At 40.1% G+C, this 26,854-nt stretch overlaps 1 protein-coding gene across 1 annotated transcript in view; it reads left to right on the forward strand.

Moving 5' to 3' along the window:
- Positions 1-26,854, forward strand: part of LOC124555975 — a 502,540-nt gene that overhangs the window by 412,423 nt on the left and 63,263 nt on the right. The window contains exons 18-21 of the mRNA XM_047130021.1: positions 11,504-11,702; positions 17,709-17,985; positions 20,695-20,888; positions 26,156-26,361. Of these exons, the coding sequence (XP_046985977.1) occupies positions 11,504-11,702; positions 17,709-17,985; positions 20,695-20,888; positions 26,156-26,361 (876 nt within the window). The remainder of the gene's footprint in view (positions 1-11,503; positions 11,703-17,708; positions 17,986-20,694; positions 20,889-26,155; positions 26,362-26,854) is intronic.

A 26,854-nucleotide genomic window follows, 5' to 3' on the forward strand; every position in this document is an offset into this window, starting at 1 on the left:
ATATCATGATGTAGCATGGACTCGACTAATGTCTGAAGTAGTGCTGGGGGAAATAGACACCATGAATTGTGCAGGGCTGTCCATATATCTATACGGGTACGAGGGGGTGGAGATCTTTTCTGAACAGCATGTTGCAAGGCATCTGAGATATGCTCAATAATGTTCATGTCTGGGGAGTTTGATGGCCAGTGGAAGTGTTTAAATGCAGAAGAGTGTTCCTAGAGCCACTCCGTAGCAATTCTGGAGGTGTTGGTTGTCACATTGTCCTGCTGGAATTGCCTAAGTCCATCGGAATGCATAATGGACATGAATGGATACAGGTGATCAGACAGGATGGTTACGTACATGTCACCCGTCAGTCATGTCTAAACATATCAATGGTCCCATATCACTCCAACTGCACATGCCCCATACCATTATAGAGCTTCCACCAGCTTGAACAGTCTCATGCTGACATGATTAGATTAGATTAGATTCAGTTTTCATTCCATCGACCCAAAAAATGAGATGATTCTCGCGGGTGTTGAACATGTCAGAAAGTATAACATAAATACATAAAACATTTGAATGTAATACTTAGTACCCTGATCATTTGTCAGGAGATTGTCGAAATAGGTGAATAAAATGTGGTTAACTGGAACAGCTAATATTTACACAATTAATGTGCTGTCAGAATGAAACACTGTTATGCACTATTAATAAATTTATCATACACAAAATACCTAATCTTGACTGTTGTGACCAAGTGCTGTCAAAACTGAAATCTAACAGATATTTCTTACTTACCTCTTTAACGGCTGGAGGCGCACCATGTGCTTGGCGCCCTGAGGCGCTACGACCTGCAGCATAATCAGGCAACCTGTGCTGAAGTGCCTGTCGCTCGGAGCTGCCGCCGGGACTGGAGCGGGCCACGCTACCCAACCCACCCTGTGCTGAATACTTCTGGGCTGATTACAACTCGCCCAGAGCCAGCATGAAATTTTGGCAACTTTGAGCTGTAATATCTCGGGCAATAGTTTTTGTAAAGACATCAAATTTGGCCATCTTGTACAACTTTATGCATTCTCTTTAGAATAATAATGAGAATAATTTTACGAGCCGTATTGAGCCATAAAACTAGGTAAAATCGGCCAAAAATATAGGCCCCCGAAAAAATTTCAAAGTTGGACTTCTTGCATCTCCTGGACCAATGCTATGAGGAACGTGAAACTTGGCATGTAGTCACCTAACAACACAATTATCTTAAGTATAAAGGTTCATTTCCGTAGCACTTTCCAGTACTGAATGAATTAAGCGCAAAATTGAAGATTATGTAAAAAAATGTCAAAAATGCGGTATTTTTGTTCTGATTTTGCTAAAAAAAACTATACCCTATAAGACATTCCAAGCTGTGTAACTGGAACGAGAGTTGGGAGTGACAATCAGGCCCAAAAACAATGCAAACTTCGGATTCGCATATCTAGTAGAGTGAACACATCACGAAAATGAAATTTATATGGAATAAAAATTTTTTTTGCCCTGCTATTTTCCAATAATATACAAATTAGTTGGAAAGATGTTGATTTTTCTGAAAAGATGAAAGCAAGATATATTCAATACTTCTTTTACAAATATCGTTTTCTATTAATGCTTCACATCTAATCTCATTTGAACAACCAATTTTAAGCCCACCCTCCCTCCCCAGAGCAGCGAGTTTAATTTCCAATATTAGCTAACAACAGAGGCAAAGTAGTAAGAAAAATTGCACTGAGAACAGAGTTTTAACTTTGGCATATTGTTTCTTGTTGATCAAGGGCATTTGAAATCAGTTATGGAAAACAGGTTTTGTACAAGTAGACGGAATGTGATCTATTTTTGTACTACTAAGGATAAAAGAACATAACTATCTATGTTACGTTTTAATAATTTAAATATATCGTATGTAGATTATATGGGTTTTGTTATACTCTTGCAATGTACTCGCCGTAATTACATTTGCCAAAATGTTTCCCTGTGAATCGCAGAGGATTCTCGTTGTCATTGCGCCTTCCCCTACCAGTTTTTTTTCTGTTCTGTAGCATATTTTTCTACAATCTCCCTTACGAGAGAAAGGTAAACTCAGTGAGTGCCATTTTTCGCCCTGATACCATCCGGCGGAGAGTATGAGCATTTAGAATGCACAGATCCAGAATGTGAAAAAAATATTTCTTTGTAACATTTCGCAGTCTTATTCACTGATCCCACTGAGCTCAGTAACATGTCACAATGGCCAGTTGCACCCACACTCGAATTGTGATCTACAATACATTTTGCATTTTGGTTCCTTTATTTTTTTGCCAGTATTTCTGTCAGTCTTCTCTGTTTCAACCATTTGTGTTGTGTGACTTGTGGTCAACACCCACCCCTCTCTCTTATCGCATCAGTTGATAGCAAGCATCTTGTCAGTGGACTTAAACTCATTTCCTCCTAGTTTAATTTATTCTGCAGTTTTGGCATGTTGTGCCTATTCTCAGGAACAGTGCCACATGCGGCTGTTCCATGGTTATGAAGCGAGAGGAACAGGTTCGGGCTGGAGTACCAATTATCGACACGCAGAATATGACCCAGTTCCACTACAATAAAATCTAAAATATAGCCACTCTAACAGACACACAGTACAAATGTCTTTATTCTGAATCTACTGCGCTTGACTGGAATAAATCGCTTAATAATCATCCTTTGAACAGCAAGAGACTTTCATCTATACAAAGCTTGTGATGTGGACGAAATGAATTATAAAATGTCTTATGAACTTTGTCAACAATCATCCTAATTTTCAATAGACTGTCACCTCCAGTACTCACAGAGTTATCACTGAAGTGTAACTTTCTCAGAAGTAGACAATAACAGTCTCGGGGACATAATTGCACTGAAAACTGGTGTATCTCTGGACCAATAATAACTTAATTTTAACTTCTTAACTTGCGCTATTGTAAGGCAGATAGCAACAAAACAATACATTTCCTCAAATTCAGTGTCTGTCCACTCTGACAGTCAAGAATTCATAGATTCTGTAGTATTTTCTTTGGTGTAAACGTAAAAACGATTTGTTTCGTCTGCAGTAAATTGCAATCGTCTGCAGTAAATTGCAACAGTTCTTCAGACATAAATGTCACAAAAAATGCTTGGGTCCGTATCTAGTTGACATTTGTGTCCTGAACTCGAGTCCTCAAAGTAATGGTTTAACGGCTGGAAATTGGTTTCTTTCCAGTCAAATATGTCACTTAAGTGCGCTCTTTTGTGAACCGTTTCACAGTCACTTTCTGGTTCCTTGGATTCAGAGGAACTGCTGACTGTAATTCTTGCTCTCCCCTCTGGTGTAAAGGGCTGAGGACTACAGCTTCGAGACTCTGTTGAAGACTCATCACTACTACCTGTGCAAACACGATGATGTGACATTTCTCCCGTAGAAAACAAGAAATCTGTTGAAAACACGGGAAGTGAAGTCGAATTCTGCAAAGAGAGAACACAGCAACAAACATATATGCACTCTGGAACAATACAGTCAGACCACTGAACAGCTACTGGAAGAGCAAGGCAGAAAAACAGCTCTGTGTGTTTATACGTCTGTCGCGCTCAGGTAGCTGGGACTTGGTGCGCTTAAACTCGTCCCTAGTGTGGAAAGGCCGGTGGCACGGCACACGTCGACACATCCTTAGCGCTGTAGTGAAGACCCAAGGGCCGTGCTTAAACAAGTCGGGTGCGCCATCAGAACGGCAAGGTATGACAAGATAACATGTCCCTAGCTGTCAAAGGGTTAAGCTGACTTAACAGTCTCTGTTAAGATATTCGTCTATGGAGCAGGAGTTGCCTATCAAAAAGTCTTTCAAACTCTGTTGAAACCGTGCTTTATCTGAAACCAAGTTTTTAATGGTTGCTGGCAATTTATTGAAAATGTGTGTTCCTGAATATTGGACCCCTTTTTGGACCAGGGTAAATGATTTTAGGTCTTTATGTAGATTGTACTTGTTCGTAGTATTGATACTATGTATTGAGATATTGATTAGAAATTGAGATGTATTACTTGCAACAAATTTCATTAAGGAATAAATATACTGAGAAGCAGCGGTTGGAATACAAAGTTCCTCGAACAGGTTTCTACATGATCTTGAATTTACACCACAAATGATTCTTATCACACACTTTTTCACCCTAAAAACTTTTGCTCGATTTGGTGAGTTGCCCCAGAATTTGAGCCCATATGACATAATAGATTGAAAGTAAGCAAAGTATGCAAGTTTTTCTTTTTTATATTTATGTCTCCTACATCTGACATCATTCTCACAGCAAACTTGTTTAGGCGCTTAAGCAATTTTGTGGTATGCCCTTCCCAACTGAATTTATTGAGTTGTAATCCCAGAAATTTAATACTGTCAATCTCTTCGATCTGCATGTCTTCATATGTTATACACATGCTGGAAGGAAATCTCTTACAGGTTCTGAACTGCATATAGTTCTTCTCAAAGTTTAATGACAATGAATTAGCTTTAAACCACTTACTAATGTCGATGCTGGGTCCATGGATTAATGAGGTTGTCTCCATACCTGTGCATGTCCATCCATTCGATACAATTTGAAACAAGACTTCTCTGATCAGACACTCTGTTTCCAGTCATCAACAGTCCAATGTCAGTGTTGATGGACCCAGACGAGGCATAAAGCTTTGTGTAGTGCAGTCATCAAGGGTACACGAGTGGGGCTTGGGCTCCAAAAGCCCATATCAGCGATGTTTCGTTGAATGGTTCACATGCTAACACTTGTTGACGGGCCAGTTTGAAATCTGCAGCAATTTGCGGAAGTGTTGCACTTATTTCATTTTGAATGATTGCATTCATGTACCTTTGGTCTTTTCTTGCAGGATCTTTTTCCTGCTGCAGCGATGTCAGAAATTTGATATTTTACCGGATTCCTGATATTCACGGTACACCCATGAAATGGTGGTACAGGAAAATCCCCACTTCATAGCTACTTCGGAGATGCTGTGTCCCATCGCTTGTGCACTGACTATAACACCACTTTCAAACTTTCTTAAATCTTGATAAACTGCAACTGTAGCAGCAATAACGGATCTAACAACTGCACCAGATACTTGTCGTCTTATATAGGCCTTGCTGATCGCAGTGCCATATTCTGCCTGTTTACATATATCTTTATTTTAATACATATGCCTATACCAGTTTCTTCGGTGCTTCAGTGTATAAGGTAGGTAGCTGGAGGTCCTGTGTGTAAAGCATTATTGCATAAAAAATTCTGCAAACTTCAGCCAATCCTTCACTGGGTTTTGTTTTTCTTCTTCTCAGTGTGACTAAAGTCAGAATCATTATCGATATTGCTATGACCAGGCACGAGGAACTTAAGATCAACAGTTTCAATAGATGCGTGGTACAAGTGCACTTTCTGTCTCTGTAAAATGTCCCTTGCATCACTATAGCTTTAAAGGATACACTGTTTCCACATACTCACTTTCGTTCACTTCCTTACTTTTACAGTTAGCAGAGTAGCATTCTTAATCACTTGAATTTGTAGAATCATTTGGCTGTAAAATGTACTGAGGAAAGTATGAAACATGTTGTTGACTTCTACTGCAACCATGAGGATGACCACGACATCCTGGTTGGATTTCTGGAGACGTCTGTATCAGTGTTAGACTTCTTTAGAAGTTGTTGTACAAAGGCGGAATAAACTGTAGTAATGACATCAAGTCATCAATTTTTGCTTTCTTCAAACACCCTGTCCATGTCAAGTAGGTGGAAGATGCGCAGGTATCATACCACGCCTTCATGGATGCGCAACATTTACTTTTCAAAATTGCATGTCTTAATTCAACATCTCCATGAAGAAGAAAGCTCTTGGCTCAACTTCCCTGTGCTGCATCCATCTCATTGTCAACCAGTTAACCTTTCTCAGTGTCTATTTTTCTGTTGTTCAGAAGTTCTGCAGTTGATTCTGTGGATAGGAAATCATCTTGTGCATCTACATCTACATCTGAAAGCCACCGTACTTTTTGTACCATTAGCTGAACCGTCTAACCATGTTCCACTCATGAAATGTGCATGGGAAGAATGATTGGCAGTAAGCCTCAGTATTGACTCTAATTTCTTGAATTTACTCCTCGTGGTCATTACATCAGATGTATGTGGGTGGAAGTAATATGTTGTTCGAATCTTCCTGGAAAGTGCTCTCTTGAAATTTGAATAGTGTATCTCTTCATGATGCACAATGCCTCTCTTGTAATGTCTGTCAATGGAGTTTCTTGTGTATTCCTTCAATGCTTTCCTGCCGACTAATTGATCCCGTGACTAAGTGTGCTGCTGTTCATCAGATCTTCTATATCTCTTCTATCAGTTCTATCTGGAAGGGATCTCAGATAGGTGAACAATACCCAGTAATTGGTTGTACAAGTGCCTCATAAGATCCTTCGTAAATGAGTTACATTTCCTTATGATTCTTCCTATGAATCTGAGTCTGACATCTGTGTTTCCCTTTGTCCTATGTGGCCATTCCACTTAAGGTCACTCTTGATAGTTACTCCTAGATATGTTGTGGTAGATACTGTTTCTAGTAGTCTGTCATCAATAGTGTAGCTACACAGTAGTGGATTTCTTTTGCTGTGTTTGCGCAGTATGTTACATTTATTTATGTTCGGGGTTAACTGCCAGAGCCTGCACTATTCATAAATTATCTGGTGGTCATTCTGCAAATTGTTACTATCTTCTGGTATTGCTACTTTGTTACAGACAACCACGTGTTGAATTCTGTCTGCAAGGAAGTCTTCAATATATCATTTCATACACATTAAATATCGTCCTGGCATATTCTGCAACTCTATAGATGCATGAGCAACAATGTACACCCAAAATTGGACAATTAATTGATTTCTTTTTTGCCCACCACAACTATTGCTGCAGGCACTAGCTTGTTTAATATCAGGTGGCAATGATTTTACATACTTCAGCAAGCATGAACCAGTTTCTGAAGGGCCACACGAGGCTATATTCTCAGACCACATATACATGAAAATGTTATCTGTGCTGTACTCATGTATTCCAAAATTAAATGTCCTCACCTGTCTCTTGTAGCAAATAACACTGGATGTTAGCATTGTAGTTGGCAATATTTTTTTCAAGATTGAAAGTAGTTACATGTGCTGAACCTTCTTTTGATTTTTGTGCATCTCCTTTCTTAGGTGGAGTTTTTTCTCAAGCATTGGTCTGTTTCTTTTAATGGCGTCATCCTCTGCTTTGATTAAATTTTCTAATCTGTCACAGTAATTGCATGTGTCACTTCTTAGCCTATAAAATGATAGACGAAATTCTGAGTTGAACACCTTACAGTAAATGCAGGCAAAATATTTTCTTCTTCACACTTACCCTTGTAAAGCTTACATATTTTTGAGCAGTATAACTCCAGTAATGGGAGGTCCTGTATGGTTCTGAGACAATCTTCTGGTATCTTATTTTCTGGATCATTTCATATAATGCATCATAATGTTCAGTCTCTGACTAACAAATCGCAAGAACTAGAAATGATACTGTGTTCTGACCTAAATGTTGATGTTATCTGCATAACAGAACATTCGCTAGAAGAACTGCAAATAGAAACACTAAAGAATCGTGGCTTTTCCCTACTCATTTCATTTTGCAGGTCTTATTATAAACATGGAGGGATTCCTATCTTTGCAAAGCAGAATTTAAGTATAAAGCAATCCAAACGTACCCTGAACTGAATAAAGAAAAAGTCTTTGAAATGGCAGCTATTGAACTTACTGACATTCAACTAGTTACTGTGACTATATACAGATCCCCTGATACTGACATAGAAGAATACCTGTGTAAATTTGAAATGATGTTAAATATTGTCGAACTGAAGAAAATGAAAATCATTTGTGGAGACTTCAGCATAGACTTTTTGAAACCCTCAAACTACAAAGATGAATTACTGTATATGACAAAGAGTTTCAACTTAATCCCCACAGTAAATACACCAACAAGAAACACTAGACATAGTGAAACTGCACCAGACCAAATTTTTATTGAAGAAACCTTTTCTCCATACAGCAGTTAAGGTGGGATACAGTGATCATGAGGCTCTGTTGTTATCACTGTAATTATGTTCAGAGAAAATATCTCCCATTAAAATAACTGAGTGCAGGGACTTCAGCAATGGCAATATAGCAAACTTTTGCAACATATTAAACCGAGAAACATGGGATGAAGTGTTCAGTGAAACCGATGTAAATAGAATGTTCGATAACTTTCATGGCTCATGTAAGTACTATTTTGACATAGTCTTCCCACTAAAGCAATGTAAATTAAAACCAACCAGAAACAAAAGTTGGATTACTAAGGGCATAAAAATCTCTTGTGCAAGGAAAAGATTTCTACATTTATTGTAAAAAACAAAATAATATATCATTAGAAATGCAAAATTATATCAAAGAATACAGTAAAATCTACCACAAAGTTATTAAAGAGGCAAAGAAAAGAGGAAATGATGAATATATCTGCAAATCAAAAAACAAAACACGGGCCGCGTGGAACATCATCACACACAAAACCAGTGGCATAAAATATTAACTTAAAGCTGGAAAACAAACAAGTATGTGATGCTACCTCTGTAGCTAATATCTTCAATGAGTACTTTGGCAAAGCTGCAAATGATCTTACCGAAGCAGCTTTCAGGATACTATTATGCACTTCATTGAGAACTGTAAACCTCCCATGGGGTCTATGTTTCTCAAGCAGGTCACACAGAGTGAGCTCATACTGGCAATGAGCTCATTAAAGAAACTTTCATGTGGTTTTGATGAGATTCCAGATTGTATTATAAACCAAACAAGATGTAATTCTTCAGGCTTTCCCGGCAATCTAATGACATCTCGGGTTGTCGGGTGTTCTGCCGGATATCAGCGTCATACTTGCACGATATTTCGGTAGCGTAACTTGTTATCTTTCTCAGGTGTGACCTCTTCAAGTGGACCTGGTCCAGTATTTATGCCTGTGGCCTTTCCCCTTCACCAGGCACTTTCTCTGTATCATTTATTGACCTGTCCCATAACTGTACAAGATGTCACAGGACCAAAACTAAAACTACATAAATAAAAACGTGTTGAACGAACATGCAACAACGCCTAACTTGAGAATAATTGCGGGATAACTAAACTGATGATTCTGGCAGAGTTAGTGAAGTCAACTGGCAAATAAGCTTTGACATTGGCAGGAATAGTTACAGAATTAGTGATGACAGGACTGTTCATCAGAACGAGGAAGGAGAAGAAACGGGAACATCACACAAATTATGGAACAATATGACGATTTCAAATTTTTATAAAAATTTCGTACTACTACTTTTCGATCTTGTGCTTGAGAAACTGAAGCATATGAATGAAGTGTGATTATTTCCTAACGTCAAACTTTTCGTTTTTAGTAGGCCTAATAGACATTTGATATTGGTACTTTGTGAATTATATCTGTCGTGTTATAAAAATGACCAGTTGTGCCAAAACAGTCTTGTTTATTTTGTGTTTGTTACAATAGCTGCAGTATTAGAAAAGCCTATTTTGTTTTATACAGCAAACAGTGACAAAATAGACGAAATCAGATCAAGAAACCACACCAATCGTGGGTCCTATTTCTATTAACTGCTTTTTCAGTATTAGACAACGACGTTTCGATTTTTCATGTAGCAAAACGTTTACAAACTAGGATGAAGTAATAGATTCTTTCACAGAAAGAAAAGCATAAAGCTGTAGCAAGATTAGAAGAAAGAAAAAAAAAAGTCTAGGCACTAGGGATTGAAGAAATGGTTCCTGTCTTTTCTGTACTGGTCACACAAAGCAGCAAGTTGTTGGCTAATAGGGAATATAGAGTGCAGATTTTCTGAAGAGTGTTTGTTTTTTTTTTTTTAAAAAAGAAAGAAGAACGGGATGTCAAACCGGCCGACTGGAAGCAGGAGAGGCACCACAGGACATTTCAATTTCCACTGTCCTGAATATAGTTTGATGGCATCCATTACAAAATATGGACGTTTCAATTCCACAGAGCAAAATACAGTGACGTGCGACAGAAGACTGCTGTGTGAAGAGGCATGGCATTGCACTTTGGCACACTTAAGACCAAATAACATGTCTTACATTTCCTTGAACACATATGTTTTATGCATTACACTTTTAAGAAAGATGTGCACTACAAAATAAATGTATTTTTAAAAATTCGATTTTTTAAAAATTTTCACGTCCTTTCTCAAATGCTCAAGAAAGGGGTGGGGGGGGGGGAGGAGGGGGGGGGCACTATCTAGTATTGCCCCGGTTTGGAAATACTGTAGATCCGGGGCTGATGCGCAGAGCAGTCTGAGTTATAGTGGGGAAATGGGTAGTCTCCACATGGCCCTTGTTTACATTTAGTGGTTTCGCTGTTTCCTCTTCATTTACAGCTCTCACGTCAAATGAAAACAAAATGGTTTTCTATGGCCGGGAGCTATCAAGTGAATAAAAATTCATTCACATAATTATGGAAGGCTAAAATGTGTTATTAGTTTCAGATTTTATTTTACTTCCATGTTTCTGACAGTCAAGCATTAATTCCTTTGCATAACAGTGAAGTTATTTTTGTCGGTTTGAAAGAAATTTTCTTTTATTAATTTTTCCAATGAGGCAGTCAATATATTTGAAACAAAGTGTTTAATTCCACACTATTGGCTACTTTCAACTGTTCGCTGCATTTCAAGTGCACGTTTTCATCTTATAGCACGTATGGCATTATGCCATAATAAAGAGCCAAACATGAGATAACACAGTACTGGTACTTCAAGAAAATTTACGTCCCAAAATATACTGTCAGTTAACTGGGAGAAAGTATGTTTTCACCCAGGAGAAAGTGTATTTTTAACCGGGAGATCTGGGAGAAATCCAGGATTTTGTTTTTCCTTGTCCGCGCATACACCCTGTTCATACATGGCAGCCATGTTTCTTGGAAATGTTGTAATCCTCCTCCACAGTGATAAAAAGAGTATGTGAATAAACAGTTGCTCACCACAGTGGAAATTAGAGAGCCTAATTCTGTTTTCCATGAGATTTATTAAACACTGATAATTAGGTTTTCTCCGCCAGTGAAAATTAAAATCTTGCGTTTTACCTTACTCTGCATAAACATTGTTTATTGTCATGTCTTCCCAATTCGTTTCTATCCTGGTATACACAGGAATGTAATACTATACACCTTCACCACTGTTTGATATAGAAAATAGTAAAAAATTTGAAAGACTTAGTTTTGTGAAGGTTAACTTACGGTGTCTTTCTATTGCTTTGTGATGTGTGTTTGCCTTTTCAACAACAATCGAGGATATAGAAATTATAACTATGCTCAGTTATCATTAGGTTTTTCAATTTTTTCAGTAAATTACTATTATTTGTGAGCATTTTTCAGTTTGTTTTTAAAGTTACAGGTTTATTATTTCTGTCAAGGCTAAACTGCATCTGTGATTACAGGACTGGATGGTAGCACAACAGCTTTGGAAAGAGAAAAACTAATAAATGAATATAATTCGAATCCAAACATACACTTATTTCTGGTTTCCACAAGAGCTGGTTCCTTAGGTATCAACCTTGTTGGAGCCAATAGGGTTGTAGTGTTTGATGCATCGTGGAATCCATGTCACGATACACAGGCTGTTTGTCGTGTGTACAGGTCAGTATTAAATTGGATTTTTACATTTGGTGTTGACATTTATTCTGTGCTGTATCTATCTTACATTATCTTGTATTTGCTTGTGAAAAATGAATTCTGTCATAAATGTTTGGATCCATTAAAGCAGTTCATTCAGTAATCCAGAAATATTGTACATGAAATGAAGGAAAGTTCTCGGAACATTTGTGTACAGTACATATTTTTATCTCAAAACTCTATAAAAATGATTTTCTAGGCCAGTTGCATGTGTTTGAACATTTCCATTGAAGCTTGCATTTGAAGTTCCATGTTGGTATAAGGAAATGCTGTTTCCACACCAGCTGAATATACCCTTCACTTTGGGAAATCAAATCTTGTAGGATAATTTACATACAATAGGTCTGTTTGTTTTTGCAGCCATTTTAACTTGCTTTCACAGAAAGACAATGCAACAACACTGCGAAATGCTTCAGTTGCTTACATATGGAGTACCATGCGCAGCTCCTCAACGAGTGGAGACTGATTTACTGTATTTACCCAAATCGAAGCTGCATTTGAACCTAAGCAGCACCTGAAAAAAGAGACTTAAAATTCAAGAGGGAAAAATTGTAAGCCACACTTCAAAATTGAAATAAAGTTGGTTCATTCTAACATAAGATACAAATTGGATAGAACGGATGAAAATATGACTGCAGTAGTTGGGTTCAGGTTGTAAGTGTAGCAGTCCCACTTAAGCAAGGTTATTTTGTATATTAATTTACCTTTTCAGGCATTTAAAACCACATAACTTGGCTGCACATAATTTATAGTTTTAGAAGATTTAAAAATTTATACTAGAAGTCAGTTGCTGTGCTTCATTTCTGACTGTATCACTGTTCTGCATAAGAATAATACAAATACAAACAATACACGGTATGTATTTTCTCCATGTTTGCTGGTGCCTCAACAAGTTATTCGGACAGGATTTAAATGAGGTAACAGATAACACAGAAGAATACATGGCATAATGTTTGCATTCATATTATTCTTATGACAAATAGAGTATGTGATTCACAGTTAATAGGAACCATCTCTTGTCGCTATTAAGAAAACATCCAAGACATAGTGTCGGCCATATTGATGTAAATCATAAACACGGGGTTGCTAGTTGGCTTTTCATAGTAGATTTGTAGTGAAGACTTCAAATGTATGACTAGCAACACTTGCAAAAAAAGAATAAAAGTAACTTAGAAATTAAAAGAGGAGATATAAAACAAAATGAAATCAGATTAATAATACAAATTTTACAAACTGTTTAAAATATCAATTAGATAATTCTGAATCACTATGACTTGATTCCTTGTTGCTCAGTTCTTCATACACAGCATCATGCTCCATACCACGTAGTGCATTCAGTATTGAACATTTTTGAAATGCTTGTTGCACAATCCAATTTGGAACACACTTCCATGAATCATCAATCCATTGGCACACTTGCGACAAACTTGAGTGCTTAATGCATCCTGTAGGTATCAGTTGTCTGTCATTTTTCAAAAGCCAGCCCTTGTACAGTGTGACGATTATTGAACTATATGGAAAAAACTAAATTAGTTATAAACTACGATGTGCCACACACTTTATTCAACATGTAAGCATCACTACAGATGTTCGGATGTAGGTTATGACATGTTTGATCATTGGCAAGGATGTGGCACAGATGAATGATGGAACTCTGCATGACCTGCTGAAGTATTGGAACATCGATGCTGTCAGTGACTTCCTGAGGCTGTTTCGAGCTCAGCAATGTTTTGGGGCTATTGCTCTGCACCTTGTCTTTAATATAGTCCCACAAAAAGCGGCCAATTCCAATAGCCTCTGGGTACCGCAGAGCCAGAATGCCGTCTCCAGAGTGCTCCTCCAGGACTTCAAACACTCTCCTGCTTCAATGGAGTCAAGCTCCATCTTGCATGAACCACATCTTGTCGAAATCAGGATCATTTTGGATATTGGGGATGAAATAATCTTTCAAAACATACATGTATCATTTGGTAGTCACCGTGCCATGACGGAATATAGCACCGACTGCACACTTCACAGAGACTTCTCGATCGCAAAATGTGTGTTCTCAGTCCCGCACATGTGCCAGATTTGTTTATTAATGAACCCGTCCAAATGAAATTGAGCTTCTTCGGTAAACCAAACCATACTGTGCATACTAATTCCCATCATGCCCCATGGCCAACTGTGCAGTTTGAACATCCTAACACAAACTGTTCAGAAGTTATGACGCTTTTATTTCACGTAGTTCAGTAATTGTTACCCTGTACATGCTTTTAAGCTTGTCCTTAAATGGTTTATTCAAACAGACTTCAAGTGGTCACAGAACTAATGTCATTTTGCCTGGAATTACTGCAGAGTCCATTTTTCTTTCTTACAATTTTCGTTTTACCACAGGTGTTGTGTAGCCTGTGTATGCATGTAACACAAGCAGACTGCGTAAGTATTGCACCAGGATGACAATTCCATACAAGCCTAATCCATTCCAGCTCCATGTCCTCTGAAAACCACCCACTTTCACTTGCTCGTACAATTACATTTTTTGGAAACTTCTGATTTCGGTAAAGTCTTTCACCTGAAAATATGAATGTAGGTAATTTATGTCCATCTGCTCTGCAAGTAAGCGGATGGAAAACTGCTGTTTTTCACCTCCTTATGTAAGAATGCTTACATCTTTCTTTCCTCCGGTAGCAGCCATATAATTCGATGACATGTCTGAATATATGTTCGTGGCTCGAGCTGCCAGAGTTGGCAGTCGTGTGTATGGGGTGTGTTCGCTTGTGTTAATGAGTGGTGTGTGGTTTTCTTTTGCTGATGAAGGTTGTGGCCAAAAGCTTATGTGTAAATGTCTTTTAATTGTGCCCGTCTGCAACTTAACGTGTCACCTGTGTGGTAAGTAGAGAACCTATCTTTTCGTACATCATTGATGTTCCTATATGGGAGTTCAGTCAGCACTTTTTATCTGACCAAAAAGGTATTGGTTTCCAGTGTGCTGCCTGATTATGAAGTGCTGAAATTCCACAAGTTTTTCTTTGCAATTTTTCAACTTCTGTGCAATTTAAGTTCACCTCCAAAGTGAAAAACCCCCGCACTTCATAAAAAGACCAATTTTTTACTTTTTTGCACTTTAGCAATTTCATTTACCCTAATATTTAAAATTCCAGTGTTCTCATGTAGGCATTTCTGACATTGTTTCATAACAGACTTATTTCAAAACATCGGGAGCATGATATTGGCCCACTAAATGCTTTACTGCTACTGCAACATTGAAATAATTTGTCTTTTTGCAGTCACCATCATCTGATGATGATCTCATCAATCCTGTGTTACAGACCTGCAACACAATTAGAACTTTTTTCTGCAAAAGGAATAACTTCCTTCTTGAATTTGCTTCATTATGGTTCACTGGCACCAGCATTTCAGAAAATTTGATGAAACAATACCAGAAATCAGAATAAGCCTCAGCATACCAACTCGTGCATAATCCTAATGTCTTACACATTGTGCTAAGAGTATTTGAAGGGCTGCTACATTCGAAGATTAGCAATACTGAATTTCTACTTCCTTCATTGGATGGTGTTTTAAAATTCAGTGGTCAAAACATGAAAAAAATACTACTTCTACTGCCTCCCCTTCTTTTTACTAGCACAGAAGGTTCGGTGCCAGTATTTATCTTCATGCCTGCAAAGCATGGCTGTGTAGTAGCGCTGCTTATATTCCATCCCGAAAGTTAGTTGTTGTAGTTCCTAGCACCATTTTTCAAAATTTCTTTAGCCTCTGCACACAATTCTAAGCTGCAGGCAGTTTTATGGATCCCAAAAACTGGAAAAAAAGTGTGGCTTAGATCAGAGTGTTTACGGTATTACAGTCTGTAGTAGCCACCAGAAAGATCGCGTGAGGCGCACATTGGCACGGCGCGTCACGGACGGTAATTGCCGCAAGTAGAGTCCCGTCCACCAGAGGGCACACGAGAATTCGGACGCGACCTCTGCCGGCATGACAACAACAACAACTCCGGCAGCACGGGCCGGGCCCAGTCAGTTAACATCGGGCATGCCTAGGACACAGTCCTGGTCTACACTAAGTGAAGTGCGACGTAAACGTGAACAGTGTTACTACACAGTCATTCATAGTTTTTAGTCACTCAGCCTGTGCTTGGCGATGTGCTTGATATAAGCAACCTAAATTTTTCCATGAGATCAATATTGTTTGTTTTGTTGAGACAGACCTCAAATTTGAATGGAGTTACCATTAATGGTTCTTTATGAACCTTGATGTTTTGACATTTTGGTAATTATGTTGGGTTTAAGACAACATGGTAGGGTTGCAGACCATTTGTGACCTAAGAATACAAATGTGCCTGTACATCAAACCTTTGTGTCATTAAGTAGTAGATGTAAGTTAAACACAGCCCTCTTTTCATTGTTACTAAAAAAAAAAAGTGTGGACTTCAAACATGTTTGTTACAGACTGTAATTTTAGACCCACAAATATCATTAGAAACATTGAAATGTAAACAATTAGTACACCAAAGATAAATCTTTTGGACAGTGGGACAGAAACCAAAGAAAAGTCTATTGAAATGTTTCATGCTAACATAGGGGACATAGGCAAACATTTAAATTGTTTCACTCTCCATTTTACTGTTTATAACTGTGAGACATTTCAAACATATTAATGATCAAGTTACAGAAACAGTTGAATTTTTGTATGTAAGACAACTAGAAGATATGAGTATGGACACTTAAAGAAATAAGCAGTAATGTAAAAATGACTGAGTTCATTTTGGGAAATGTGGTGCTGTATATGGAAGTAAATTCCCAGTGTGTTACACAGTCAGTACTAACATATGAAAGAGAAACATGACAGCAAATACTTTAACTATTCAGAAATTGAGGATTTTCCAACAAGTATTGGGAAGATGCATTTTGGGCATGACAAGAAGGGACAGAAAAGCAGACAAATGAACAGGGGAAAAGAAAGAAGTTGAGGAAGCGATAATGACTGTTATGAAACGGAAGAGAAAATGAGCTGGACATACAGTGAGATGAAATGATGGGAGACGGACTAAAGAGATTCTGTGTTAGATTTCTCATGGTGAGAAAAGACATAGAGGATGACCTAATGAAACATGGGCTGACAGCGTAAAGGAGCAACCAGTGCAAAATTGGATGGAAGATGGTCATGTATGGAGAAGTATAGAATAGGCTGGTATCCAGCATTGAATGATAATTGACTACTGCTGGTGCTGATAATCATTATTTCATAATGCAGAGTACAAAACCTTGATGTTCATAGAACATCAAACATTAATAAGGGGGTAAAAACGAAAAAAGGAAACAAACAGCTGAGAACTGTCTCAAGAAATCATGTCTCATACATTTTTATAGTACATAACAAATATGAAGATGAGCAAGGTGGTGCAATGATGAGCCCATGTGACTCATATTTGGGAGAGTGGGGTTCAGATTCCCATGTGGCCATTCTGATTATTTAGGTTTTCCGTTGATTCCCAAAACTTAAGAAGACAAAATGATAGGATTGGTCCTTTGAAAAGGGCATGGCCAATTTCCTTGCCCATCTTTCCTTTCTGGACTCACATGCACTCTCTAATGATTTTGTCACCTGCAGTGGGTTAAATCATAATCTTCCTCCTTTTTCTCTAAGTATCAAAGGCTCTGTCTGGAAGTTCAGTACTGGACTCTTCTGAAGAAAATATTTTTGCATTTCTCTATTCAACATATTTGTTTGGTAAAGTTGCAGCTTCAAAGTTTATTTTATGGACCATTCCTTAGACTAAATAATAAAAACATCTGTTTTGTTGTTGGTAAGAAAATTCATGTCTGTAGTAATTCAGTACCCCAAAGGTATGTAAAAATGTGACAAATCATGTTACAGAGGATTAATGGGAGAATTTTAGTGTTCGATATTTCAGTTGTTTGGTGCACAGTAAATGTGGTTATGTCCACTGTATATAAATTTTTGTTCCAGATATGGGCAAAAGAAGCCATGTTTTGTTTATCGTCTTGTTATGGATAACTGTCTTGAGAAAAAAATATACGATCGCCAGATAAACAAACAAGGTATGGCAGATCGTGTAGTTGATGAATGTAATCCCGATGCCCATTTATCAATTAAAGAAGTGACTAACTTGTGCTGGGATAATGAACAAGATGGAGATGTAAAAGATTTTAGTAAAGAGAAGGACAAATATATTGATGTAGTGATGCAAAAAATTTTGGACAAACATAGCAACGTACTGTCGAAGGTAAGTTACGCTTTAATTGCAGTTGCGTTTCTAGCTTTATTGGGCTCTCACTTCCATACCTTTCTTAATTTGTATTTTATAGATACTTTTGGTGCCAAAAAGATTAATGAATGTACTGGGAGGACTGTACAGAAAAGTGTATTTGATAAAAATGAGATATATCTTTAATGATAATGTGTTAATTTTGTTGTAACTAACCTCTTGACTTGAGCCCTCAGTAGACTCTACCATTTCCCTTTGAGTGTTGGTGTATTTTACTTAAGATTTGATATAATGATGTACAGGATAGTCAGAAACAGTCTGAAAAGCTTGTAAAGGTGTTGCAGGGTAGGTTGTGCTAATAAATAATTGTTAAGAAAAAAATTCATACATTGTACTTTTCCAAGTTAATTAGCATTCAAGTTAGCTGGTCAGACTGTTGTGCATGCAAATTCTGGTAGCCCACCAGTCGTTGTCACAAAACAAATTCTTTGTTCGGTTTCCTAAAACTTAACGAGAGAGCAATACAGCAATTGGACATGGGATGGTAGTAAGGATTGAACCCAAGCCAAAGGCTGAGCTGTCTCGTTTGCTATCATCTACTCTATGAAAACAACTGGCACTAATTGTGTCTGGCAGGCCATCTGAATATGCATGCACAATGGCCTGATTGGCTAACTTCAAATGGTGCAACGTATTGAATTATTTTCTTAACAATTTTTTCTCAGCACAATCTACCCCCCAACACCCTTACAAGCTTTTCAGACTGTTTCTGACCACCCTGTATATTCTGGTAGTGTGCAAATATTTTTTGTGCTCTGTTCTGTTGGCATTACATACATGCACAGATGAATGGCAAATGTAAACAAACCTTCCTGGCAACACAACACCATGCAGGATACAATGACTCAAACGGGTTGTAACTGGCAAGCCACTGAACATCAGCTTTCATTCATAACTCGAAAAAAGAGGATTTTCAGACCTATATTTATGTGTACTTTTTTTCTTGTTGTGATGTAAGGAACATGCCCTCAAAGTTTGTAAATGTATATTTGAAACATCCTGTATAGCATGACTGCTTTCATTCATGGCCTCCCTTTTATAGGTTAGGAAATGTAGATGACTGGACTGTGGTAGGAAGTGGTGGGTAGCTGTGTGGGGCAGGTCTCTCACCATTGTGAACCACAAAAGAATAACCCATAGGTTGCAGGATTGGGAGCTAAACAGGTTTAGGGATACACAATGATATTCTGTAGGTTGGTTGGATGGTGAAACACTACTTTGAGACTGTGGGCAGGATTTTGGGTAGGATACGTCTCATCTCACGGTGCGATGAAAGGTAGTCGAAGACCAGGTGAAGGATGTGGTTGAACTTTACAAGCCCAGGGTTATAATGGGTGATCAGAGGAGTGTTGGCCGATTGCTGGTTAATGGGCTTACTGGTGTCAGAGGAGCAGGTGGCACGGGAGATCGATTTATGGATGAGTTGGATGGGATACTGCCTGTTAGTAAAACCTCTGGTAAGGTTATTGGTATAATTCAACTACTCCTGCTTTCTACTGCAGATGCCACATCCATGCGTGGCGAGACTGTGAGAGTGTTTTTGACATGGAACTGGTGACAGCCATCAAAGTAGAGGTGGTGTTTGTGGTGGGTGTGCTTGATGGAAACAGCAGTATTTATGGAGCCATTTCAGAGGTAGTGTATGATATCTAGGAAGATGGCTTGTTGAGATGAGAAAAGGACCAGGTGAAGCAAATTTGGGAATAGCTGTTGAGGTTGTGAGGAAAGAGCAGAGGTTGTCCTTGTTACGAGTCTTTGTCAGGAAAGTGTCCTCAATAATAAATCATAGAAAGCAATACCTCTGCCAGATTTACAAACTGGAAAAATTATGCGATAACAGTTGCAATGTGTTTTAGAGTTTATGGCACATCCAGAGCATCAGTGAACAGGGTGATAGAAACCTAAAACAAAATTTTATGATATTCCTGATGACAGCGTTGTGGATCATAGTACTCAGCAAAAACTAGTCTTCAAAACAAAATATGAATATGACACCTAGTTTTTTAAAGTATTTGGTGAAGTTTTACAGATCAGCTGTCTCAAAAGTAATGCCCAAATGTTGGCCAAATTTATATCTGTCTTACTGGTTGCCTGCTTGTGTATACTGTAGATAATGTGCACAGTAAGTCACTGTAACTTGAATGAGGGAGTACGTATGATGAAATGTGATTTCATCCATAGTATCTGTAGACTGAATTAAAGATTGTTGACATCATGCCTCTTACAGGTGAACAATTTATGTGAATGGCAGGCTTGTTCTCTCATTTCTCTTTACATACAAATATTTAAAAAAATGCAGTTTGGTGGCAAAATTCACTGCTCTTAAATCAGCTGATGATGGCATAATGGTAGAGAGTTGCATCCAGTCATAAAGTGTCTCACCAACTAGCACATACTGAGACATGCAGAAAACGAGATGTTAAACCCATTTACTGTTGCATTTAATACACAAAATGCAGATGGGGACTGTCTTAATTATATGAAAGATAAATGTAGGCCAAAACTATTGGAATTATCTCTAGGAGAATATAATGGAGAACCAGTGGATTTGTAATGTAGTTTCAATCTCCCTTACATTCAGTAAAATGAGAAATTATGGGAATACGAGCAACAAAGTAAAACTTTAGTCTAAACAACTACAACAATTGTTACCTCTTCTCATTATAGGAGCCTTTCCAGCATGAATCACTGTTGGTTGATCGAAAGGAGAAGAAACTTTCCCAGGCTGAAAAGCGATTGGCAAAGCGAAGCTATGAATTAGAAAAACAGGCCAACATAAATTATAGCAGACCTCAGTACTCATATTACCAAGGATCTGGTGGTAGCAGCTCAACAAATTTACAAACAGGTCTCCAAATAAGGTATTGTATCTGTTGCTAATATTTATTATTATTATTATTATTATTTATTATTATATAGCTGTCACAAAGGTGTGCAGTTTGTAATATTTACTTTTTCTTGTTTATTACTCTCTGTGCACAGTGTGCATTGGTGTTTTATGATTCCAGAATCACATCATATTACAGCTGCCAAATGAAGCAGTTCACATATTATACATGGAAGTACATTTGTATGTGTGTTTTGATTGTCAGTGTCTTGTAATTTGAAGATATTTGTTTCGTATATGTTTCTGCCCATAGAATAGGTAGCAAATGTTTTTTTGACTGTTATTACTGCATGTGCATGACTTCTGTGGAATTATTTACTGTAATAAATTTGTGTCATCATGTTAAAAATGGCTGCCTCTCAATACGTGTTATCTGATCCCTTTCCTTGTCCCTAAAATGAAATTTTCCAAATTTCCCATGTGAAAACTGTCCCATTAATACATCCTTCAGTTTCCAAATCCTCCTGACCTCAATTTCCAGTAAAATGACCTCTCTGTATCCCTTTCTCACGCTGATTGCCAGGCTAGTTCACACAGTTGTTGATGTTGTTGTTGTTTGTTTGTTTGTGTGTGTGTGTGTGTGTGTGTGTGTGTGTGTGTGTGTGTGTGTGCGCGCGCGCACCCTGCCAGTCATTGGGGACATCAGTCCCCACTTCTAAGCCAGAGAAGCGTAAGTCATCTTCGACTTCTCTCACTAGGAAGGGGTCCTTTGGGTCACTCCCTTCCCAGGTTCCTACCAGTGGCACAGCAGACACCCGCCAGTGACTGAAAGAGCCACAGGTCGCTGGTCATAGGGCTACGCGGTCCTCTTCAGTTCCTGAGACTGAATCAAAGAAGCCCTCCCAGCTAGGGCAACCCAAGGAACAGCGCGAGGAATCAAAACCAAATAGACTCACAGCACCGCTACCTACAAGCTCTGTGTCTGAGGACGAGGTGGAGCTTCTAGAGTCCCCCGAGGACCTAGCTCTCTCCGATGCCTCTGAAGCAATGCTCCTACCTGTTAGCCCTCCACTGGTGGCAGCAGCTGACCTTAGGCAGTAACCTGCTTTCTACATTCCTTCATGCCTTCACAGATCACAGAAAGCATTATCCTCCATTGGAATTGCAGCGGTTTTTTCCACCATTTGGCCGAACTAAGACAGATTCTAAGCTCAATACCTGCTGTCTGTATTGCCCTGGAAACCTGGTTCCCAGCAATGCGGACCCCTGCCCTTCATGGCTATCGGGGTTTTTATAAAAACCGGACTGACTGTAACAGCGTGTCAGGTGGCGTATGTCTGTATGTCCTTGCCTCTGTATATTATGAATCAGTGCCTCTTCATACAGCTCTAGAGGCTGTTGCTGTGAGGATAAGGACGACCTTGGTTATTACCGTCTGCGATGTCTATCTTCCTCCGGATGGTGAAGTCCCTCTTCACGAATTGGCTGTTATGATCTCCCAGCTCCCCCCACCATTCCTACTTTTGGGGGAATTCAATGCCCAGAACCCTTTGTGGGGTGGTGCCGTGATTACTGGCCTGGGTAGAGATGTCGAGAATCTTCTCTCTCAGCTCGACCTCTGCCTCTTAAATACAGGAGACCCCCACACACTTCGGTGTGGTTCATAGCATTTATTCAGCCATTGACCTATCACTTTGCAGCCCAGGAGGGTTCATGACGACTAGTGTGGTAGTGACCACTTTCCGATCTTCCTATCACTACCCCAGCGTCACACTACTGGACGTCTGCCGCGATGGCCAATTGGCTGGCTTTCACATCTGCTGTCACTCCCATACATGGTGCTATTAATGTGATGGTCGAGCGAGTCACTGCGTCGATCGTATCAGCTGCAGAACGCGCTGTTCCTCTTCCTTCCTCTTTCTTCTGGGTGCCCCCGATGTAAAACGGTGCCTTGGTGGTTGCCAGAAATCGCTGAGACCATCAAAGACCACAGGCGGGCCCTCCAATGACATAAGCGGCGTCCATCATTCAAGACTCTCATTCTTTTTAAGTGGCTCCTTGCCTGTGCCCGCCATCTGATACAAAGACAGAAGCAAGAGTGCTGGGAAAGATACATTTCCTCCATTGGTTCTCGTCCCCCTGCCTCCCAGGTGTGGACTCGGATTCGCCACCTTTATGATTACCTGACCCCACTGGAGGTGCCTGGGATTTCAGTAAATGGGGCAGTTTTGCACCGACTCAGGTGAAATTGCCGAGCATTTTGCTCGGAGTTCTGCATCTGCAAACTATCAACCGGCTTTTAGTTCCTTGAAAGAGCTGGCAGAACAACAGCCTTTGTCTTTTACATCACGCCCCCTTGAGCCATACAATGCTCCTTTCACTGAGTGGGAATTCCTCAGTGCCCTTGCCCATTGCCCTGACACACTTCCAGGCCCTGACCGAATTCATTCCCAATTTCTCAAACATCTGTTTGTGGCCTCACTGCGTCAGAATCTATCCATCTTGAATCGCATCTGGGGCGGGGGAGTATTCCTGTCCAACTGGCAAGACAGCATCATTGTCCCAGTGTTGAAACTTGGGAAGAACCCTGCAGCGTTGGACGGCTACCGCCCCATTAGCCGCACCAACATTCTCTGCAAATTACTCAAACGAATGGTGAGCCGGAGGTTGTGTTGGCTCCTGGAGTCTCGGGGCCTTCTGGCTCCATCCCAGAGTGATTTCCACCGAGGTGTACGACACGACCTGGCACCACCACATCACTCCCGATTTTTATACGGAACTTTCTCTCCCTCCCTACCTTCTATGTTCAAGTCGGAGGCCCCTTTAGCTCCTTCCATATCCAAGCGAATGGGGTCCCGCAAGGCTCTGTATTGAGCATTCCACTGTTTTTAGTCACTAGAAATGTCCTAGCAGCAGCTGTAGGGCCGTCAGTGTCACCCTCCTTATATGCTGATGATTTCTGCATTTACTTCAGTTCATCAACCATTGGTTTTGCTGAATGCCGACTACAGGGAGCCATTCAGACTGCACAGTTATAGTCTCTTGCCCATGGGTTTCACTTCTCTGCCGACTTCTGTCAGTGATGGACAGTCCACCCTGACCCTGCACTTTTTCTTGATGTGTAGTCGAAACATATTGATTTTTAGGACTAGTTTTTGATGCCCGGCTAATATGCCTCGTCCACATTCGTCAACTTAAGCGAAAGTGCTGGCGGCGTCTTAGCGCCCTCCGCTGCCTGAGCAACCCCACTTGGAGGGCAGATCCCTCAACGTTGCTGCGGCTCTACAAAACCCATGTTCAGTCACGACTTGACTCTGGGAGTGTAGTGTATGGCTCATCAGCGCCGTCAGCATTGAAGTTGCTTGATCCTGTGCACCACTGCAGGGTTCTTCTAGCAATGGACGCTTTTCGAACGAGTCCAGTGTCTAGTGGAGGCTGGAGTCCCTCCATTGCACATCAGGTGCTGCCAACTGCTCACCAATTATGCAGCACACATCCATAACTCGCCTCAGCATCCGAATTACCGTCATTTGTTCCCGAACACAATGTTTCATCTCCTGGAACGGCGACCTCAGTCATGGATAACGATCTCTGTATGTGTCCATTCCCTATTGTCTGAACTCGAATCCTTTCGTTGACAGCATCCTGTGTGGTTCCATAAACATTCGCCTCCATGGTGTATGCCTCGGCCGAAACTATTTCTGGATCTATTGCATTTCCATAAAGACTCCATTCCTCCTGAAGCACTCCGCAGTCACTTCCTTTCAATCCTTGGCGTGTCCTGGGGTTCTGTCTATACCGATGGCTTGTTGGTTGATGGTTGTGCAGGCTTTGTGTATGCTCATTCGGTGCATATCGAACGGCGCTCCTTGCCAGATGGCTGCAGTGTCTTCACTACCGAGCTGGTGGCCATCTCTCGGGCCCTTGAGCATACTCGTTCCTGCCCCGGTGTGTCCTGCCTGGTCTGCAGTGATTCGTTGAGTGGTTTACAGGTCATTGATCAGTGCTACCCACGCCATCCTCTGGTAGCAACTATCCAGGGGTCGGTTTATGCCCTCGAACGATCTGGTCATTCAGTGGTCTTTGTATGGACCCCAGGGCATGTTGGAATTCTGGGAAATGAGCTCGTTGACAGGCTGGCCAAACAGGCCAGCCGTAAGCCACTTCTGGAGATTGGGATACCCGAACCTGACCTCTGATCAGTGTTATGCCACAAAGTTCTCGGTATTTGGGATGCTGAATGGCGCAACTTAGTTACGCCCAATAAACTCCACGCCATCAAGGAGTGCACAATTGAGGGGAAGTCTTCTCTGCGGGCTTCTCGCATGGACTCTGTGGTCCTATGCCGCCTTTGCATCAGCCACACTTGGCTGACGCATGGCTATCTTCTCTGGCGTGAGGCCCCGCCATGTTGTCGCTGCGGTTCCCGTTTGACAGTGGTCCACCTTTTGGTGGACTGTCCACATCTAGCCGCTCTGAGACAGAATTTTAATCTCCCTGACTCCCTTCCTTCGATTTTAGGAGACAATGCCTCCACGGCTAACTTGGTTTTACGTTTTCTACTGACACCGGTTTTTATTCTTCGGTTTAAGTTATAGTTCCTGTCCTCTGTCTCCCTGTGCTTTCTACCCTAGTACTAGAACTCCTGTGGTGTGTACTGTTTGTTTTCTGTTTGATACCATGGACTTGGTTCAACGGAACAAGGGACCGATGACCACGTAGTTTGGTCCCTTTAAAAATCCTAGATCCTAGAATGAGCGGCACTAGTATTTTGTAACGAAATCTCCTTTGTAGACTAACTGCATTTTCCTACTACCCTACCCATCACAAGTTGACAGATTCCAGTCATGATTCATTGATATTGTCATTGGGTACTACATTTTAAATTTGGCGAAGTGCACAATTAAACATTTCTGAACATTTAAAACCAGGTGTCAGTATTTTCAAAAGGAAATGTGTAGATAAGTAATTAAGACACTGCATACCTGCTGAAAAAATACACTTTCTGCTGAAGAAAATTATGTAATTTTCTCTATTTCTATTTAAAAATTAAGGTTTAAATGTGATTAGGATAACCTGCTGTCTGTGGATCTTGCTCACATCAACTTCGGGACCTATACACAATTTTTTCTGAGATTTACTGCTAACATTCAGAGACGTTGCAACAATATTCTGCCTATTTATGATTTTATGGATATCATAGCTTAAAAGACAATGATAACTTAATTTTTGTTTGTTATATAGTGTAATGTAACTGGTTAAAAGTGTTGTAATGTTCTTTTTCTTTACTACCTGTGGCAGAGCAATCCGGACTGAGGCCACAGGGGGTACTGTGCCAAAACCTGTGGCCAGTGTTCGACCAATGCAGGCTGAATTGAGTGGACAGCTGGAGCGTAGCCAGACGCGTTCCACGATTTCAACAATTAGTACTGGACGGTCACGTTGGATTCCTGCTGAAGTGTGGCAACGGCAGGGCATGAGTGCACAAGAAATGACTTTGCCTTTGGGTATGATGTGCCATTTGTTAATCTTGAACTTCAGTTACAATAATTACTACAATAGACTAGTACTATTTACCAGAGTTTTATCTCCTGGTTGTCATGAGCAGTACATAGTCACTTCAGGATCTTGTGTAATTTTAATATTGCACATGTTTTATGTAATTCTTGGTTTTACTCAATCATTACTACAGAAGAAGAATTAGGAGGAAAATATACTCTGACATGTCTGTACCCCTCCTCTGTCATCAGTTCCCCCTCCACATAGTCTACTCTCTTCTCTGTGGTCTGTGTCCCCCGTCCTTCCCCATGGTTGATGCCTCCCCTCCCCTCCACCCCCCAACCACAGGGGTACACACACACTGCCTCCATTGTTTTAGCCCCCTTCTGCCCTTCATGAGTACCCCTCCACCCTGTAGTGGATACGCCCCCACCAACCCTGTCATAGGTACCCCCACCAGCCCTGTCATAGGTACCCCTACTAACCCTGTTATCGGACCCC

Source organism: Schistocerca americana, chromosome X (assembly GCF_021461395.2).
Source record: "Schistocerca americana isolate TAMUIC-IGC-003095 chromosome X, iqSchAmer2.1, whole genome shotgun sequence".
Classification (NCBI taxonomy): Eukaryota; Metazoa; Arthropoda; class Insecta; order Orthoptera; family Acrididae; genus Schistocerca; species Schistocerca americana.